Genomic DNA, 19,531 nt, shown 5'->3' with positions numbered 1-19,531 from the left:
TAATTATGTTTTTATTTTAAAATAGCAGATTACTTATTAAAGTCGACTCTGACTGTTTTTTATTGAGACAAAATTGACGAGATGACCAAAGCCAAAAGTAGCTGTAGTCATTTGACCAATCAAATAACACATTGTGGTGTTGCCCAGTCACCATCACATAATATAATACTGAAACAATATTTTGAGGTTTGACCAATATGATCTATGATGCTATTTTTCTTAATTTGTGCTTAGCAAAGTTTGGAAATGTCATTTAGAAAAATGTTTTATAAGTTATTATTCGTTTAATAAGTTAACTTTTGTTCAATTCCGTTGAGTCTGATTTTACAATATATATGTTAATTATTATATATCAATTTCAAATAAATATTTAATTACAATAAATATATATATATATATATATATATATATATATATATATATATATATATATATATATATATATATTATTATTATTATTATATCACCATCGAATACTGATTAGATGATTAAATACCAAATTTAAAGTCATCATATCTAACATCAAAAAATACTTTTTTATTTTAATTTTTTAATTAATTATTAACTCTAATATTTTAAATACTCTTTACAAATTGCACCCATATATTTATTTTTGTTAAATATTCTTCACACAATATATTTATAATTTTTAGTATTTTATTATGGAAAACAAATAATTAAAATATTTTAATATTATCATGTGTAAAATTATTCTGTGATATTATAAATAATTTTGTGACTCCTTTCGGAGTAATCAAAAACTAATTATGTGATTCCCTCTGAAAATTTCCTGTAGATAAAACTGTATGCGGCTCGATTTAGCATGTTACTATTACTAAAACAACTAATATTGTAAATCTAAGTGAATTTTTTTTAAAAATAATTAACATAAATTTAATTTTAATGCGTTACTTAAAATAATTTAATGATACTGTTTGGAATTGGAAGATCTTAAATTGTTTAAAATTTGTGGGTTATAACAAAATTAATTATCTGATATTAATTGCTAAATAATTATAAATATATATTAATATTATAAATCAATCATCTTCTAAAATCTATCATCTGAAATTTCACAATTTAGATGGATTTTTTTTATAAACTATAAACTATAAAATATTAATTTATTAATTTTATATTCAATTTAAATAAAAAAATTTGTAAATTTATAAATTTTCGTAAATTTATAAATTCCAAAATTATTAGTATAAATATGTTGTTACTTGTAATGAATATGGCTTATTTGTCTGCACGAGTTTAGTTTACTACGCTGATCTTCAACCATAAGGTCATGAGTGCATATCTCGGCTACACCTTTTCTAATAAATGGAGTGGTTGAAACTGAGTTGTTGGCCATTATAGTTCGGAATTGTTAGGTTTTAAACGGTCCATATCCTGAGATTTGACAATAATTCTGGATTTTAGCTTGAAATGAGTTAAAATAATGACTTGCTTCCAGTTGATAAATAAAAAACTTTTTTTTTTTTACCAAGATAAATAAAAAACTTGAGTTATATGTATTCTTCTGTCTATATTTTTTCTTAAAGCGTTAATCCATCACAGTCGGCAAATATTTAAGGACTTCTGCTCCTTTCATGTATGACTACGTACAATAACTACTCACCTGTATACAAACTTAAAATTAAAAAAAAAAAATCTTTTTCATTAATGTAGTACATAATTTATCAAGAATATTACTTTTTATTATATTATTTTTATAATACCAGATATAAAAATTATAGTATATTATAAACACACTCTGACTCTCAAATATCTAATTCATTAAATAAATCAACCAATATTGAGAAAATTGATGTTGAAGAAGTCAAAATTGGTTTTATAAATTGCTGGCTACTACTTCCCCTAGTTTATCAACTACTTCTTTATTTTTTTTTATAAAATTCAGTTTATAATGTTATTTAAATTTGAGTTACTACTTCTTATACTAATAATAATGATGATGTTTTTAAATAGATTGCCATATTATTCTTACTTTAGTTAGAAAACATCATGTTTTAGCATATGAAAATATCATCGATAAATTGGTACAATATGATAGTTCTAATCTAATGATGTAATTTCTTGTTTTTGACATCGGCTAATTGGCAACTTTGGTTCTTTCTGTTTTTATGTTGCAGGCCTAGTTAATTTTTACAGTTTAATGGATTTTTATTCCCCCAACATTTTTTTATTGATTTTGACTTTAAAGTCTAACAAACATTTTTTATCCATAAGCTCAAAAGTTTATTAGATTTGAACTCAGAATTCACAGTAACCATTCTAAAATTTAATTGGATAATTGCAGAAAGAAATCTTGTAAGGTTTGGTAAAATTAATTTAATTAGTTCTGACTTTTAAAAAATAAATATTATGTCAAATTTATCATGGATTAAATTATACAATAAATTAATTATTGATTTCATCATATTTTTGTTAGATTTTCTTAAAAACTATATGTAAATATTGTTAATATTTATATTTCACTTTTCTAAATAATTTATTTTATTTATATTCCCCCAAGTGGTTAAGGCGCTCCAGTGCATTCAGCTTCGAGTTTTAGAAGGGCTAGTAGTTTTAGTCTGATTTAAAAAATAGAAAATAACGTAGTTAGATTCTACCTCTGTTAAAAAAATTATATAAATTTATAAAATATAATTTAATATTAATAGGATAATTAGAACTCGTTGCAACATTTTTATAAAAAGATTAATTAATTTCCATAAAATATTTTTTTAATTTTTTTTAATAAATGTGAAATAATTTTATTTTTTTAAATAAATTCAAGATGTTTTTAGTAATAATTATACTTATTGTAAAAAATAATAATGTTCCAAAAAATATTAATTTTATAAGAATTTATTATTTAAATCAGACTTATTTAGTTTTAAAATATAAGTTGTGACTATTTTCTTAAAAGTTTAAATTGATCTTATGATATAAATTTATGAGTCCATTTGATTTATATTTTTAGAAAAGAATTTTGTCATTTTTAAGGATTTATGCGTTTTTCCGTCATACACAATATATTGACATAGGGTAAAAGTATTTAAATACAAAATATTAAATATAGATATATAAATTCAAGTAGAATTTGACTTGTAAGCGATAAAGTATTAAAGCTCAGATGTATAGATACATATTTAACCGAAAATAAATATATGAAGAAAAATGAAGCAAATAAGGAGTGTAATATAACGTGGGAAATGGCATCATCATACATATCATATGTTGTGTATGCATTTTGACCATTTCCTTTTTTGTTTGGCTAAATATTTATGCTTTATGAATTTTAATAGTTTAGTTATTTATATATTTTGAATTTTACTATAACTATCTACACATTTTAATTAATTGTTTTATTATACCTATATATCTTTTTGAGGAAATGACAGTCAACTTTGAAAACACTACTTAGCCTCTTAAACTTTAAATAAATAATTATATTGATAACTTTTTTTATAAAAATTAATTTAAATATCTCATTCTTATTTTTTTCTTGAATAATCTCAAACTTTTGTACTTTTTTATATCAATCATTTCTAGCTATATTTTAAATTTAAATTTTTTAACGGATGGGCTTTTTTGTATTTGAAAAATATATTGTTGAAGTTTATATAACTCTTTATTTTTATTTTATATAAAAAATTAGTCATCATCAATAATTTTATAAAAAAATTGAAACTATACATGACATGCATTTTTAGCCTTTTGTTTTTTAGCCTTATAGCAGCAAATATGCGAGTGCTTAGTTAGTTAGTTGTAAGTAAGCCTAATAATCTAATATTATCTAAGAATATTTTATTGGTGAGAAAGATCTGTAACATGCATGAAAAATTATATAATCATATACTTTCGTATCAAAAAAGATAAAATATCAAAATAAAAAATGCTGGTTCAGTTGAGTGGTTATCATATATCAGACTTGCATATTAAAAAAAAATGGTCCACACTTATAAGCAGGAATAAATAGACATTTACATTTGCAGAAAAGTTGTATGAGATGGTGACTTAATTTGAATGTAGTTAAGCAACGACAACGAATTGATGGAGATGGTGGCTGGCCGCCAAAGACTTCTTTTAAAACTTGTGCTCTTATAATGGCCAATTGTAAAATAAAGGTTAGCTTCTGCCATTTTATGTATGACCTTATGGTCTTTCTCTGTAAATGAATATAACCAAGCACATATGCAAGAATTGAAAAGTCTGTGGATAAAAATGTAGTAAAAAATTAAAAGGATGCACTAAAATTGATGCATTTGTTTTAAATAAATGTCAATTATATGTATCTTATATGAATGTTATAAGTTTAATCATTTAAAAATATTCCACCTTTTCTTCTTTTTTTTGTTTATGGCCTCGCATTTTAAAACCTTCAATATTAGTATGTTTTTCAATCTTTCAATTTTAATTAATACCTATTTTTTTTAAATTAGAGTAAAAATAAATTTCAAATACGTAAAAAGGTGGGGTATTTTTGAATGATTATATTGTTACGCCACTTTTCATTCATGCATGAAATTATGGAAAATACATATTATATTATAAAATTTTAAAAATATAATTAAATTATAAATTTTGTTAAAAGTTATATATATATATATATATATATATATATATATATATATATTTCTTTAGTAAATAATCTAACATTAATTACACTAAACTTCGATCCAGTATCTGTTGAAGAAAATAAAGATAACTTTACTTGTACTTAATTAGCTCGAATTTTTCAAATATAAATAGCTCATTTTTTGGTATACAACAAATTAAGTTCTATTATTACGTGAGGTCATCTATAATGTTCTTTTCATTTAAATATTTGTATAAAACGAGCTAAAAAAACTTAACTAAACCTACTAACTAATTTAGTTCAATTTAATTGTTTTATATGTATGTATTTTTATTTGATTTAAGGTATAAGGTACAAAAAAATCTTCGACTTTTTCTTAAAAGTACATATTAGCCCTTTTATTTATTTTGGACACAATTAAGCCCTCGTGTTTTGAAAATTAAACAAATAAACCCTCATTGTTTTAAAATCTAACAAATAAATCCTTTTAGTTTACTTTTGGGACACTTATCTCCTTAATTTTTTCGGTAAATATTTTAAACATTAAAATTATTTTTGAATTTTTTTCCTATATGATTGTGAGAAACATGTCAGTCAATAATGAGTGTTTCTAATGGTGTTGGACGAAAGAGATTATTGGTTTCATTTAAAAAGAAAGAGACTTAATTATATTAAAAAAAGATAAAAAAGCTGATTTAAACTTTTATATACCTTGATTTAATTTCGGAATCCCTACTCGTGTTTAGTGTGTTGCTTTAAAATCAGTGAAGAAGGACATGTGGGGTTTGTGAAAGTTATTTAAAATTCTGAAAATTTGACTTTTATGTTATAAATCTTTGATTGGGAGGTTGGATACATCCATTTGTGCCAGCAACCCACATTATTGCATTTTTACCTTATTTGATTTTTTTATATCTTCATAGCCGCCTTAATCCATAAGGCATCTCTCTCCGTCACTATTTTAGACTGTTTCATTTGGATATGAGAATATCAGATTAATCTCGTTTTTTTATTAGAAAATTTAAATATTTAGTAGTAAAACTTTTTAATTTTATTAATTCTAGTCTATTTAATTTATTTTGTTTGAATTATATCAATTAAAACAAAATAAATTCAAACATTTAAAAGAGTTTACTATTATTAAAGTAAAATAAATCAAAATACGCTCCAATTGAAAAAATTAGTTTTTTTTTACACCTGACTTTAATATTTTCTTTTGGATAATTTATGTTAATTTTTTTTGTATCCAGATGGTCTTTAAATTTTAATGGCCTAATCACTCAAAAGCCCTCCACCTTTAAACTTTTTTTAATTGCAACCTGACGTAGGAAAATCTTCTCAAAATTTCCCCACCTTTAGATTTTTTTCAATTGTACCCTAAATTGAAATTTTTTATAGTTTTGATTTTAAAAAGTTATTGGATATACTTTTAAAAAAAATGATTTTTTACATTATTAATGATTTTAGTGTTTAATTAGAATAAAAATTAAAAATAATAAATTTTTTTAAATTTTTTTTATGTGAAAAGAGGTCAATTTAATACTTTGAGGTACAATTGAAAAAGAATCTAAAGATGGAGGGGTTCTGAGAGAATTTTCCTACGTCAGGGTACAATTGAAAAAAAATTAAAGGTGGGAGTTTTTTAAGTGATTACCAATTTTAATTTATATAACTGTCTTTAAATGTTTATCTGACTTGCTGTTTTGCAAGTGAGTCTTTGAGAGAGAGAATTATGTTTGGTTTTATCATTTACGGTAATAATAAAAATATGTAGTAGAAATGTAACGAAAATGAAAGCTATCAGTATTTTTGGTGAATTTAAAGACACCAAAAAAAAGCAAATAGAAAATGTCTCTATATTCTAGGAAGCTACTCATTAATCATTATGATGTAAGTTCTCTTTCTTATTTTTTTTGTTTTTTTTACAATATTAATAAATTAATTTAATTAAACCAATAATAAAGTATAAAAATAGTAATTAAAATGATTAAAAAAAATACTCAACTAATTTGATTAATCTAATAACCAAAACTTCAAAACCATTGACAGAAACAAATCAAAAAAATTATTAATCAAACTGAACTGACCAAACTAACTAACTGAGTGAATGATGTTCACTCAATTGAGATTTTTAGCTATAATCAAAATAGAATATCCAAAACATGCCAACATAAAATTAACTTAGACGATTAAATTAGAATGGCTGATAAAGGTGTGAATGTTTTCAACAAGTATGCAAAAAAATAACTAAACCGGTTAGTATTGTTTCATACTGATGCTAATGATATATGGCGTTGTCTATCGAACAGAGCCAAGATCGTAGTACTGAACCTAATGTTATGGTTTTTTTATCCTAAAGTTGCAAATTCTAGCAGAAAATGACTGTTATGACCACAAGATAAGAAGTGGAGAAGATTGGAAACACATGGACCATCCTACTACCTATATATCCACTTTCACTAACATTATAATCAACCTTTTACATTATTAATGCCTTTTCTAGCGAACCTTCGCCTACAAATTTCAGGCCTCTAAAATTCTCCAATTATATCGAGTCAGTCAATATAAGGCTTCTCAGTTCTCACCATATAATGTTGAGGATTTAGGAGTCTAATCAATCTGAAGAGCATAACTTCTGCTTAAATCCAAATTGAGCATGTAATGAAGTTCAAATTTGGAAAGCTATTCATTTCTAACGAAATACCTACGGTTTGCTTGAAATTACCACTTGCCATATGATAAAGAAGACCTTTCAAGTTCGTTATGTAGTCAATGTTCTTTCTTCTCCTCTTGGCTCTCGTCATACTCAACATCATCGTCATCATCATCCTCGTCACTCGCATCATCAAAAGAGATACCAGGTGAAAGTTTCATTAGCTCATCTCTAGCATCATCATCGCGCTGAAAGTCCAACCCATATTTCGTGTTTCGATGTTTAACAAGTAGCCATCGCAGCAAGCGGTCCTCCTTGTTCAAATAATGTAGCTCCTTGTTGATGTTGGGTGTGGCCATCATTGTCATCTGCATCAACTGGCCCTGAACAATTACAATAGAAGCAGGAGGGTACTTGATCAATCATTTTATAAATTGAAAGAAAATAAAAAGGAATTATTCTCTCAAGTCAAATAGAAATGATCATGCAGCACAACAAGATAGATTACATAGCTTGAACTACGCAATTATCATCAAATATGAAGTAAGCATCAGGATATGCTATTTAATTCAATGGTTAGTCAATTAAAGTTCTAGAATGATTATAGTCATTTTCTTAGCTCATCATAACACCATATCGTGGGATGAAACTAAATACTTCACTTTCAAAATGGATAAAATTAACCGGAAGCCTCTTATTGTTATATGCATACAAAGATCACATTTAACTTGACCGAAGTTGTTAATTTTTTTTCTAAAAGATAACTTCATAATATAAATCTTCATCATCACAACCTCTAATAATATTTCTTTGATCAGCTCATCTCATTAGAACCAACGACATCACTTCCCCTCACATCCCTATAAAGGCATGATAATATCCTAGCGTACAAAAGCAGTCTCTCACAACATATTGAGGTCGGAATGCCTTCATAATAATTTATTTTCTTGATCACGGAATTTCAATGAGATATAAAGCATTCATCTAAGAAAAGGTTTATAGAACTCATCTGTCATACATCACAAATCCGAACATCAGTGGAAATTGAAAGAAAAATCGATGGTTTACCTGAAAATATCTGCTTTCGCGCTTCTTAATACCATAACCCAACTTAATTTCGCCAAACGATCTAATATCAGTAACAACACCATTTCTATTTTGAACATGTTTTCCTACTCGAGATGCCAAATCGATCAATGCTTCCTTCCTTACGTGTGGCTTCAAAAGAAGCACGCAATCATATAGTGGCATTTTCTAATGATTACTAAACTGCACCAACCAAAAATAAAACAATCAACACAATTTTACATTTACTCAATTTTCCTCCTAAAAATTCTAAAATTTTAGATTATTATACTAATCAGGGGCATACTATTTAGAGTTTAAGCAAAATAGATTCATTATTCTGGATCAAAATTTGCTTGAGCTTCTTACAAAATCAAGTTAATCCAACATAATTAATAATTAACAAGATTCTTATTCATGAAATATAATCTATTAGCAGGAATAGGTGATTAAGAGTATTATTGTTTGACAAAATCAAAACAAAGTTAAAATTCTAGCTTGTAACATTTAAATTAAAATCACCGCTACAAGGAATTATCAAACAGTGAACAGCAGAATCTGAAAGGCCCACCAAGAACTTCAACAAATCTAAAATAACCAAACGAGCTCAAAATGACACTAAAATTGATTTCAAAAGAATTTGATCATTTCATTCGAAAGAAAACCGTTAGACAATAATAACAAAATAGATGTTTCAGATTATTATACTTGAAGGCTAGGCTAGGCTAGACCCCGCGCTTCCGTCGGATAATCGGAGGAGTAGCGGTGGAGGTCCGGTGGAAGAGCAGCAGACTTGTGTTGCAGGCAGCGAAGAAGAAGAAAACCTTTTTAGGTTTAGAGGGACCAATTCGGGCCTTTTTAAAAAAATACACAAAGGGAATAAAACAAATCTCTTAGAATTTGCCACGTGGTAAGGCACCCAGTTCACCATAACTACACCACAAAGGGAAGAAAACAAAAAATAAATAATCTTGGTTATAAAAAAAATACTCTGTTAGTTTCCGATACCAGAGTTGCAGTGCTATACATACTCTATCACTCGGTAATTTTCAATTGCTTTCTCTATAATTTATTTATTCTTCGTTTGTACAATGGCGCCATTTCGTTCTGTTATGTGTTTTTAAGCTGTTTTTCTTGTTTATCAATGGATTTTTGTTCGCTTAGATGCTCAGTAATTCATTTAGCTGTAAATTTTTGGATTGTATTGTTTCCAGAAAATTACTGCTAAATGAAGTGAAGCAGAGAGATTAATTAAGATTTGAGAATCCAGTTATGTCATTGCTTAATGTTCCTGAAAACATCATAGCATTGATATAGTAAGTAAGTAGAGCAACGAACTGAAACTACCCCGGAAATCCTAGTAACCTTGAAGACTCGATAGTTTGTTGTTCTCTGGAGCATTCTCATCTTTATGTTTTGATAGTGAAGATTTCACTTTTATTTTTGTTGGTTTTACCTTAATCCTTATGCTAGTTATGGAAAAGAAATAGTGATTGTTTTTGTCTAGTTTGCTGTTGCTACTTTAAACTTTCTTATGTGAGTTGATATCAGCAAATTCGCTTTATTCGGTTAATAGTTGGTCTTATGCATAACTACTATTTTCCCTGAAGTTTACCATATGCTCTGTGTAAATTAGGATCCTAACATTTCTCTCTTTTGGTTTTGTTATTCTCGCAACAGGTCCCGTCAATATGAAGATAGATACTCATACTGCCGGGTAAGCATCCCTGGACCCTCACAAACAAGCTGATTTGTTTATCTGCAAATCTATGCCATGAGGCTAACCTAATCTTGCAAGCATATGATTATCTGAATTATGTCTTTCTCCATAATCTATTATTTATTTTCAATTTAATTTAATTCTGGTAAAAAATTGGGAACAGTCACTGGACATTAAACTAACTGCTTACAATTTGTCACTTTGTTTCAGTAACTTTCATATGATTAGATTAGGACCATTAAGAATTTCCTTATAACCATAACTACTGTTATGATGATCGCCGTAGGTACGTTAGCAGCAGACAAGTACCCTGGCGGTCATGGAGTTCGCAAACATTAGATTGGAAATTAATCCATAAACTTCCTTACAACTTAAAAACAAGCTACTTAAGCTTGTCTCGTCCTTATCTGGTATGTGCAAAAAAGCATTGGATGGGTCAGGAACTCAGGAGAACATATGCCATGCCAGTTGGTGTGGAGGAGTCCTCATCAACACAATTAGAAGACCTAGAGAATGCATCCGATGATTCACCAGAGGATACTCAACCATTAAGCAGCGAAGAGGTGAGCTCATATTTGTATTGTTTTTTGTTATTTAGTGACTAATATTGAAAAATCATCTCTTTCACCTTGTCACACTGCTTTTTTTTTTTTTGGTCAAAGATGTGTCACACTGAATTGATCTGGCGAAACTAGGAAATGTTGTTGATGAAAGATAAATATTTGCTTTGTTAAGGGAGACACCATTTAAGCTCTTTACAACTACAACAGGCATACTGAACTTTCCATTGTAAAGTATATGTGAAGAATTAAAACTGCAACATTAATATTTTATTAGCACATACTCTATCTAATTCTATTATTTCATGACATATGATTCACTAATGGAGGGAAAGCGAATATCTCAAAACGTGAGAAGCTTATGAGAGAAAAGATATATATATATATATATATATATGTGGCTTCTAGAAATCTCCTGACACAGTGAGCATCCATTGAGGGATGTAAGTTATGTCTTCTTCTCTCGTATTGACTGTAAATACACTAATGACAGGAAGAATATAAATTATTATGGGAAAGGCACTTCCCTTTCTACTGACTAGGAACATACACATTTTGTCATGGGTGACACTTTTTCAGGCTCGTCCTTTTTAAATAAACAAAACATGCTACTCTAGTCCTTGCCCTTAATCAATGTTATTGAAGAAGACACTAACTGTTATCATTCTTTATTAACTTTTCAATTGCATTATGCCTGAGGCATAATTAAAATTGGAAAGAGAACATTGAGTTCATTAGATGCCTTCATTTGATAGTATCTGTAACTGCAAGCCTGTAATGTTGCAGTTCATAATTTATGCATGAAAGGGGCACTTTATGTTGTATTTTTACTTTTCTTTATAAAACAAATTATTTTTCACTGACTATAGGTAGGACATATCTTTACTACAATATTCCTCAAACTTGGACATTTTTAATTTTTAACAGTTGAAGCTACTACTCGTTGACCCAGGAAGAGACAAGCTCATTAAAAAACTAAGTGAAGCCAATCAACATAATCGGTTTCTCAAAAGAGAGGTTCACATATTCTCGTATCTCTCACTTTTTTGTATTCTTGATATTCTTTCTGTACCTAGTATATGTATTTATTGATTGCTTTACTTTTTGTGGCAAAATCTTTGCTATGAAAATTATATCTATTGTTTACTTGGTTGCTTAACCATCCCAGAGCGTTCATGTATGCATATATGAGAAGCTAAAAGAGAGGTTAAATAAGGTAACAAAGTCATGGCAGGTGCTTTTTCTATCCCAGCCCTTGATAAGAGAGGATGAGGAAAAGAAACAAAATTTCAACCTGTCAAAGGGAAAAAAAAGAGAAGGCTAAACCCTAAGGTCCCTACAACCTTTGAAATGTTTACTTGTCACTTCTTCCTGATTAGTTCCGTGTAACTGGCTGCTCTTAAATCTTAACTGTATTGATGCAAATTAATTCCAGTCTTTTACTCAATTAAAAATATGAATAGCAGTCCTACTTGTATCTTTATTTTCATCCGAGTTCATAAGAGTTAACTTGCTGCACATGGAGCATTCTGCATCATTATAAGGCCCTTATGACTGGCAGCTTATTCTTCTGTTCCCTCTTCTCTGTAGCTTCATGCAAAGGAAGATATACTGGTTAACTTCAAAAGCGAACTTTTTGTAGTGGAGCATGAAATTCAGGTTTACCCCATACTTTTCATAAATTTGCTATCGTCCGTGACTTTTCTAATTTTAAACAATTATTCAGATGTATCAAAATGTGGATATACTAAATTTTCAAATTTAGTTAGGTTTGACCATTATCTTGGAGACAGATCACTTATGAGTTACTAATGGCATGGTTTGTACTTAAATATTTTGTCTACCATACAAACTTTGAATTCATTATTATCTTCTCCTTTCTTTTCTCTTTCCTTTCTCACTAATGAACTTGATTCGGAAGTTCTTGCTCTCCTGCAAGTTCATTTGCTGAGCTTGATCTGTTTGTTTGACCTATTTATATAGGTTGGGTGGTTTTCAAATGTGCTGTATATTAAGTGTCGTGTTTACAGCTTTGAGCTAAACATATGTTCTCATGCATTTATTGCGTTACAAAATCTAATTACAATAATTAAAACATTAGTTAATTATGTGTGTACAGGCATTGGTTACACTGGCTGAAGAAATAGCTCAATCTGGTATTCCAGAAGGTTCAAGAAAGATAAATGGAAAGTACGTTCAGTCTCACCTCCTTTCACGTTTACAAGGTATAACGATTTTGGCTTGTAAAATTCATGTTGATGGTTTTCTTCTTATAAAGATAGAAAGAGTTATAAACGGGGTGATATCTTCTAAGTCAAAAAACATAAGACGTTCATTAAAATTTCTCCTAGCTTGTCATTAAAACTGAAGACATTCTCTGCCGTTATGTTTCCATTTCTTGCAGTTTTCTCATTTAAAATTTCTCCTAGCATATAATTTCCAGTGAAAATTGGTGAATGACTAACTGTGAAATTTTGTTTCCATGAACTTTTTCCTTGGTAATTGATTTAATTTCCCCTCTTGACTTATTACTATAAAGCTGTCCAAGAAAAACTGAAGGAACAACTAAAGGATGTGGATGCTGCACAAGTTAAGGAGGTTCACTTATTCTGGTGTGGCATGGCAGAGGTAAGCATGCAAGAATATTCTATCACCAATTTGTACATTTATTATTTACTCATGTTGGCTTGCAAATAGCTAATGGAGTTCCAGAAAGGAAAGGGATTAAGAAGGATGGGCGTGTATTATATTTTTTGTGCATTTTGTATCATATTGCATGAACTATTATTCTGGTACTTAGAGCTATCAATATTGCATGCTGCGTTAGTCATTAGTCGTTACACATAATAATATTATAGTTGAAGTCTCACCTAACAATTTGAGATTTTGGGTCGATTGGTTATTTGATATGCTATCAGAACCTCTATGATGATCATAAGGTTTATAAGTAGATTATCGGCAACTGCAACTCATTTGATTAATTAATTTTTTTTTTATCTTGATTAATTAAAAAAATTGAGCAAAGCTATACTGGATCTTCCTACATGTTCTTGTTTACGCTCCAGATCTAATAATAACATAGTTAGATCTCGATCTAACAGTTTGAACTTTTAAGTTGATTGGTTATTCGACATCTGAACTAACAAACGAATTGCAATTTTTTTTTTTAACAAACGAATTGCAATTCAGTTTCTAAATTAAGATTTCTTAGTTTCTCAAACAATAAGTTCCTTCCAAGAAGTGAAGAAATTTGTATAATCTTTTCACAATAAAAGTGACAGGTTGGCTGTTTAAATATATTCTAATGATTTTATGACGTTCTTCCCCTGAAGCACACATGAAAGAATAAACTTCTGGTTTTACTGCGATGGAAGACCCAAAACACCCTTTTGTATTTTCCTTATGCTTGAGTTCCAATGCTAATCATTTAATGCACTTTTTAGAGAACTCAACAGAAATTCCAGAGATTAACACTAACCTTAACTCGAAACGTGTTTTGTTTACAGAGTGTACAAGTAATGGGCACCTTTGATGGTTGGAGCCAGGGGGAGCACTTATCACCAGAATATGATGGTTACTTTACTAAGTTCACTACGACATTGTTACTTAGACCTGGAAGGTACATTCTCATTTACGTCTTCATTTGTTTTTCTATTTCTCTATATCGAGCACTGTATTTAATTAGTCTGCGTATTTCCATGAGACATAACTAAAAGAAATTATAAAATGGACTGCTACTTGTGCATTGTTTGTCTTCGTCTGTGATAAACCATCATTTTACTGTGTGAAGGTATGAGATCAAATTTTTGGTGGATGGAGAATGGAAAATGTCACCAGAATATCCAACCGTTGGTGAAGGATTAACCGAAAACAACCTGTTAGTAGTTGAGTGACTAGGCTCAGCACTTCAATTTAGTCATTCAAAACTGAGGGGTAATTTGCACTGCCTGTCACTCAACTTCTTCCTCTCTTCCATTATAGTCCATTTTTCTTGATTTATAATAAAAAAGTTATAAACTTCAAATTTTTTTGCACCAAAAATCATTGTCGTTAGTTGGATTCCGTTTTCATCAATTTTAGATAAAGTGGCGATGAGCTGAAAGAAGGCATTCGACATGACACTGACGTGACCCTCATGCCAAATAGATTTCTTGCACACATCATCACGTTATCTAAAATTGACGAAAACATAGCTCATGAAGAGGAAGGAGTGGCTTTGAATAGATATTTTTTAAAATCATTGAAAGGATATTTTAATCATAATATAAGATATTCTTACTTCTTGGAATATATTTGTAACTTCCATCGATTTTATTTAACTTTAAAGTACGTATAAGCAATTCTATAACATCGGGATATAGAATTCAAAATAAATTCCATGAACAAACAAAACCAATTTTTATGGAATTTCAACTCATGAGTGATAAGATGTATATGAGGATTCGAATTGTCTATTGAGTTAAAGACTTTAAGAGCTCACATTCGTGCACAAAGTGCTAAGAACAATGGATTTAGCTTTGTAATTTTGATTTCTTTTGCTCTTTTGAATGAATAAAACTATTGGGAGGAGAAGTTGTTCAATTGTATAAACAATTCCCTTGAAATAGAAAATGCGTACTGTAGTTTGTTTTATGACAGTTTCTCTGTTCCTCTTTATCTTCTTAACAAATAATACAGAACTTTCCCTTTTTCAGAATTTAAAAGACTTATTATTAAGTATATTGGTGTCAAAAAGTTGAATTTTTTCAACTTCAAATTTCAAAATTATAAGTCTATTTCAATTTGACCAATTCGCTAAAAATCTATTTAATTTTTTAAAATTAATTTAGTTGTGCCTACAATTGGATATGTATTTTAAAAAAATATAGAGTTGTTAATTGGACTGTTATGTGATTTGGGTAAATCAGTTTTTAAAAATATTAAATCAATTTGAAAAATTGGATAGAGTTTAAGTGAATTGGCCAAATTGAAATAGATTTATAATTTTTGAAAGGTTTGGATAGATTTTTAAAAAATCAAAAAGATTTGTTTTTGGCGCCATTAAATCATAACATCTCGCATATTAAATCATAAAATTCGTGTTTGTAGTGAATTAAGCACATTGTTTAAAATGTTGCATAACACTATTTTTTTAATTTGGCATTTATAGCACATTTTCGTTTTTCTGTGTCGTTTTCTGTTTTAATGCATATTTTGTAGCTTTATATTTCGTGGAAAATAAGAATGTGCAATAAAATGTCAAATTTAAAAAGGATTTGATGCACGTTTTAAACAAGGCTTAATGTCTTAAAAAACCCCCACCTTTTAACCCCTTTTCAATCATATCCTGACGTTGAAAATTTGTCAATTTTACCCTATTTTGCATTTTTACGTTTCAATTGTACCCTGAAAAATTAAATTAACGTCTTTTGCGTTTGGAAATTTGTTTAAAACATTCTCCATGTCTCGCATATATTAATTGTATATTTTTAAAATTTATTTAAATTAATTAAGAATTTAAATTAGTGTTAATTTGATTATGGTTTTTAGTTAGTTTTTAAAAATAAAGGATTTATTTGTACTTTTTTAAATAAAAAAGAATTTAATTTCATGTTTAAACTTAATTAATTGAATGATTTCATCATTTAAGTAAAAAAATTAACAAAAATTAAAATATTGGGGTACAATTGAAAACGGAAAATTCAAAAGTGGGTAAAATTGATAAATTTTCAACGTCGGGGTGGAATTGAAAAAAAGTTTAAAGGTGAGGGGTTTTTGAGTGCTTAGGCCTTTAAACAATATGCATAAATCGCCACAAACACTAAAAATTAGCTGTTGATAAAACATGAAATTAATCCAAAGTTCAATACTCTCAAAAAAATGGTGTCTTTTCGCTATACTCAAAAGACAAGGGATAATTTTCCATTTCTATGATTGAACCATACTCAAAATGACCTGAAACCAAATTAAAAACATGAAATAATAAAAGAGTATTTTACCATTTCACCTTTTTTTATAGTCCAAATTTTTAAAATCATTAATTTTAATTCATTTTTTATTTTCCAATTATTTGTAGCCATTCGGTACAACGCAGAAAACTTTACCAGCCCTTGTCCACGAATCCCTGTCTATGAAGCCGGATCCTTGAAAGACTTCTCTCCCCTTCCCCTGTAACACTTTCAAAATATGCCCTTCATGTTTGAAATTCAAAAATAAAATTATATTAAATTATTTTCACTCCAATTTGAATTTTGGCTACAATTGAAATTGCAAAATTTGAAAAAGGGCTAGAATGGAGATTTTAAAAGTTTGAGCCATAATTGAAAAAAATCAAAAAGTTGTATATTTTTTTATGATTAAACGTTAAAATTTAAAACAATAATTTAGCTATGTTTGGTTTATAAAACATGTACATAATGGTATAATTCCTTATTTTGGTTCGGTTCATGTAGCACCAATTCTATAAAATTATTATGATTTATGTGGAATAAAAATTCTGCCAAAATTATTTTAACACCAACACAAAACAGCCATTACAACAATAATTCTAGAAAATATAAATTGATCTTTACCATTAATTATTATTAATTAAAATTATGATTAAAGGAATTATATAATGTATAATTGCAACTCCACTGAATAATAAAACTGTTAATTTAAATTTACTTTCTCAAAAAAAAATTAAAACAGTATTGATTCATTAATTATTATTAATTAAAATTATGATTAACGAGATTAGTTTGAGTTGAGATCTAAAGTATAATCGCAACTCCACTGAATTTTTTTAATTTGCTCAATTATTGGATATTTTTTATAAGAGCATTATTAAATACAAGAACAAACAAACATCAATACTTCTTTTTTCAGAAAACAAACATCAAAACTCTACTAGAGCAGAAGAACTATATAATATTATTTTGGCTTAAAGCTTTAGAAACAGTTTGATCATTATATATAGTACTAAAACCTGAGCCTCTTATATCATTCTTATTCCCTCAGCATCCATTATATAATACCTATAAGAGTTTCACATCTGTCACCATTAGAAAATAAATAAATAAAAGAATCAATAAAATCAACCAATAATACCCATAGTATACTATATTGATAGATTACCTAAGCAAACCTGACAATTTAAAAAATAAATTCGAATACTAAAAAATTAACTGAAGGAGTTAGCTTCTCTCCTTAATAATGCATGTGAATATTTTTTTAGAATTCAAAAACTTATAATATGGCATATGATTGATGTTTAAATTAAGGTTTTTAATTGGGTCCACATACTTGCATTTGAGTTTGAAAATTATTATTCCATCTATTTTTAAATTAATAAATTTATATTTGTCACATTAAAAAATTCCATATCATTTTACATAAAAGTTAAAAAAAAACATTAATTATTATGAATATTTTTTGCGTGACCTTTATTAATAACAGTGATTTTCTCATTTTTAAAGTGCCTTGAAAACAATTTGAATGTAAAAATACTTTAAAATTAGAAATAAGCTTTTTTAAATGAGATATTTTAATAAAAAATGAGACTTTTAATAATAGGGTGGAGAGATTATTATTTATTTGGTGTCCATTGAAAATCACAATTCCATCGGTGTTCTTACTTGTTAGGCATGAAAGGGAGTGTTTATCCCACACAGCGGATGTGCCACGTCATTTTTACAACAAGCCAATAAATATTTGAGATAGAAAATTTTTATTTATTATTTTTCTTTTATCATTAAATATTTACACATGGCTAACACCTTATTAATTTATTGCACAAATGACATAGCGCAACTATTGCGTTCTATAATTATTTCATGAAAGGCCTCCAAATTGTTTAATCCCTTCCTTGGCTTATGCATGATGATCAAGGTGTCTCTTATGACCGTTTGGTTTGTATTAGTTAGCTTGGAAACAAAGGATCAATTCACCATTTCAACTTGGCACGAAATATTAAATGAATCATTTTGAATGTTTTTGGGTTAAACAGACTACTTTTTAACCTAATTAATCACAATTACAACCTTAAATAAACACAATTAAAATTCTAATTAAACCTAATTAGTCTAATTAAGTTTAATTTAACACCTAAATTTAAAACCACCGAAAACCGCCACCCACCACTACTCCCGCCAGAAACCGCCACCCACCACTACTCCCGCCAGAAACCGCCACCCACCCTTACTTCCGCCGGAAACCGCTCCTCAGACGAGGAGCCGTTGCTCTCCTTAATAAAAGAGCAAAATTGAAGATTGGGGGACTAATTAATCAAAACACGTATAAATTAGTGTCCTTAAAATGGAATTAACCCCAATAATTTTTCATACGTGGAAATTTATTTTATAATTTATTGTTAGTTAATAGAGCAAGGACTATTGATGAAAATTAGAAATTTGAAGTCCAGAAAGAGCAAAATTAAAAATCAATCACTAGTCAATCAAAATACATTTAATTAAGAAATCTAATTATAGGCTTATCCAAAAGTTTAAATTATGTTGCTAAATAAAATGCATTAAATTTTATCTAATTTGAAAGAAAAAAACTCGGTAGCGATTAACAGAGTAGAATATAATTTTCTTAAGGACAGTGAATTTCTCCAAAATGGTTACAAGGTATCTATATTATTTATACACTATGATTTACAATTTATAATTATCACAACGTATACAGATTATACATCGTTATAAATCTCGCCACTTTAACAGAACGATGTAGAAACGACTTTTGTAATCTTTGTTTTTTGAGTGTACCCTTCATTCTTCAAGCATATATAAGCTTCCATGTTCAATAAGGTCGTAATTGTACCGATCGAGCAAGTTGAAATTAATGTAGCATAAAACCTATTAGCCCGAAGCACCGCGGAGCTCCATAATTCTTCACTGTTACTAAAATTGAATTTTAAAGCCAAGATCTCAATGGATTTTGGAGATCATTCTTGGCCACTAGGCCAATGAACTTCTATCACATTCAAAACATTATATTTTATT

General features: G+C 28.3%; 2 protein-coding genes across 2 annotated transcripts; one reads left to right on the top strand and one right to left on the bottom strand.

Annotated features, from left to right (window-relative positions):
* Positions 1 to 6,741: 6,741 nt before the first annotated feature.
* Positions 6,742 to 9,134, bottom strand: LOC126677787 (uncharacterized). Its single transcript, XM_050372568.2, has 3 exons — positions 8,997 to 9,134; positions 8,292 to 8,492; positions 6,742 to 7,606 (listed from the first exon to the last, which is right to left on the bottom strand). Exons 2-3 carry the CDS (start codon positions 8,472 to 8,474, stop codon positions 7,340 to 7,342), a joined length of 450 nt encoding a protein of 149 aa, XP_050228525.1. The 5' UTR covers positions 8,475 to 8,492; positions 8,997 to 9,134; the 3' UTR covers positions 6,742 to 7,339.
* A 141-nt stretch (positions 9,135 to 9,275) lies between these two features.
* LOC126677786 (protein PTST, chloroplastic) lies at positions 9,276 to 14,592 on the top strand. Its single transcript, XM_050372566.2, has 9 exons — positions 9,276 to 9,330; positions 9,966 to 10,005; positions 10,295 to 10,571; positions 11,496 to 11,585; positions 12,159 to 12,227; positions 12,688 to 12,793; positions 13,108 to 13,196; positions 14,075 to 14,187; positions 14,359 to 14,592. Exons 2-9 carry the CDS (start codon positions 9,980 to 9,982, stop codon positions 14,459 to 14,461), a joined length of 873 nt encoding a protein of 290 aa, XP_050228523.1. The 5' UTR covers positions 9,276 to 9,330; positions 9,966 to 9,979; the 3' UTR covers positions 14,462 to 14,592.
* Positions 14,593 to 19,531: the final 4,939 nt, after the last annotated feature.

This window comes from Mercurialis annua, linkage group LG4, assembly GCF_937616625.2.
Source record: "Mercurialis annua linkage group LG4, ddMerAnnu1.2, whole genome shotgun sequence".
Classification (NCBI taxonomy): Eukaryota; Viridiplantae; Streptophyta; class Magnoliopsida; order Malpighiales; family Euphorbiaceae; genus Mercurialis; species Mercurialis annua.
Note: the sequence above shows the minus strand (reverse complement) of the source record. Positions and strands in the feature narration are given on the sequence as shown.

Bases quoted from the DNA above. Each gene is read 5' to 3' on its own strand.
- LOC126677787 (XM_050372568.2), bottom strand. From the start codon at position 8,474: ATGCCACTATATGATTGCGTGCTTCTTTTGAAGCCACACGTAAGGAAG. The intron at 7,607-8,291 runs GTAAACCATCGA...GTAATTGTTCAG, and splicing joins GCGAAAGCAGATATTTTCAG to GGCCAGTTGATGCAGATGAC.
- LOC126677786 (XM_050372566.2), top strand. From the start codon at position 9,980: ATGAAGATAGATACTCATACTGCCGG. The intron at 12,228-12,687 runs GTTTACCCCATA...ATGTGTGTACAG, and splicing joins TAGTGGAGCATGAAATTCAG to GCATTGGTTACACTGGCTGA. The intron at 13,197-14,074 runs GTAAGCATGCAA...TTTTGTTTACAG, and splicing joins TCTGGTGTGGCATGGCAGAG to AGTGTACAAGTAATGGGCAC.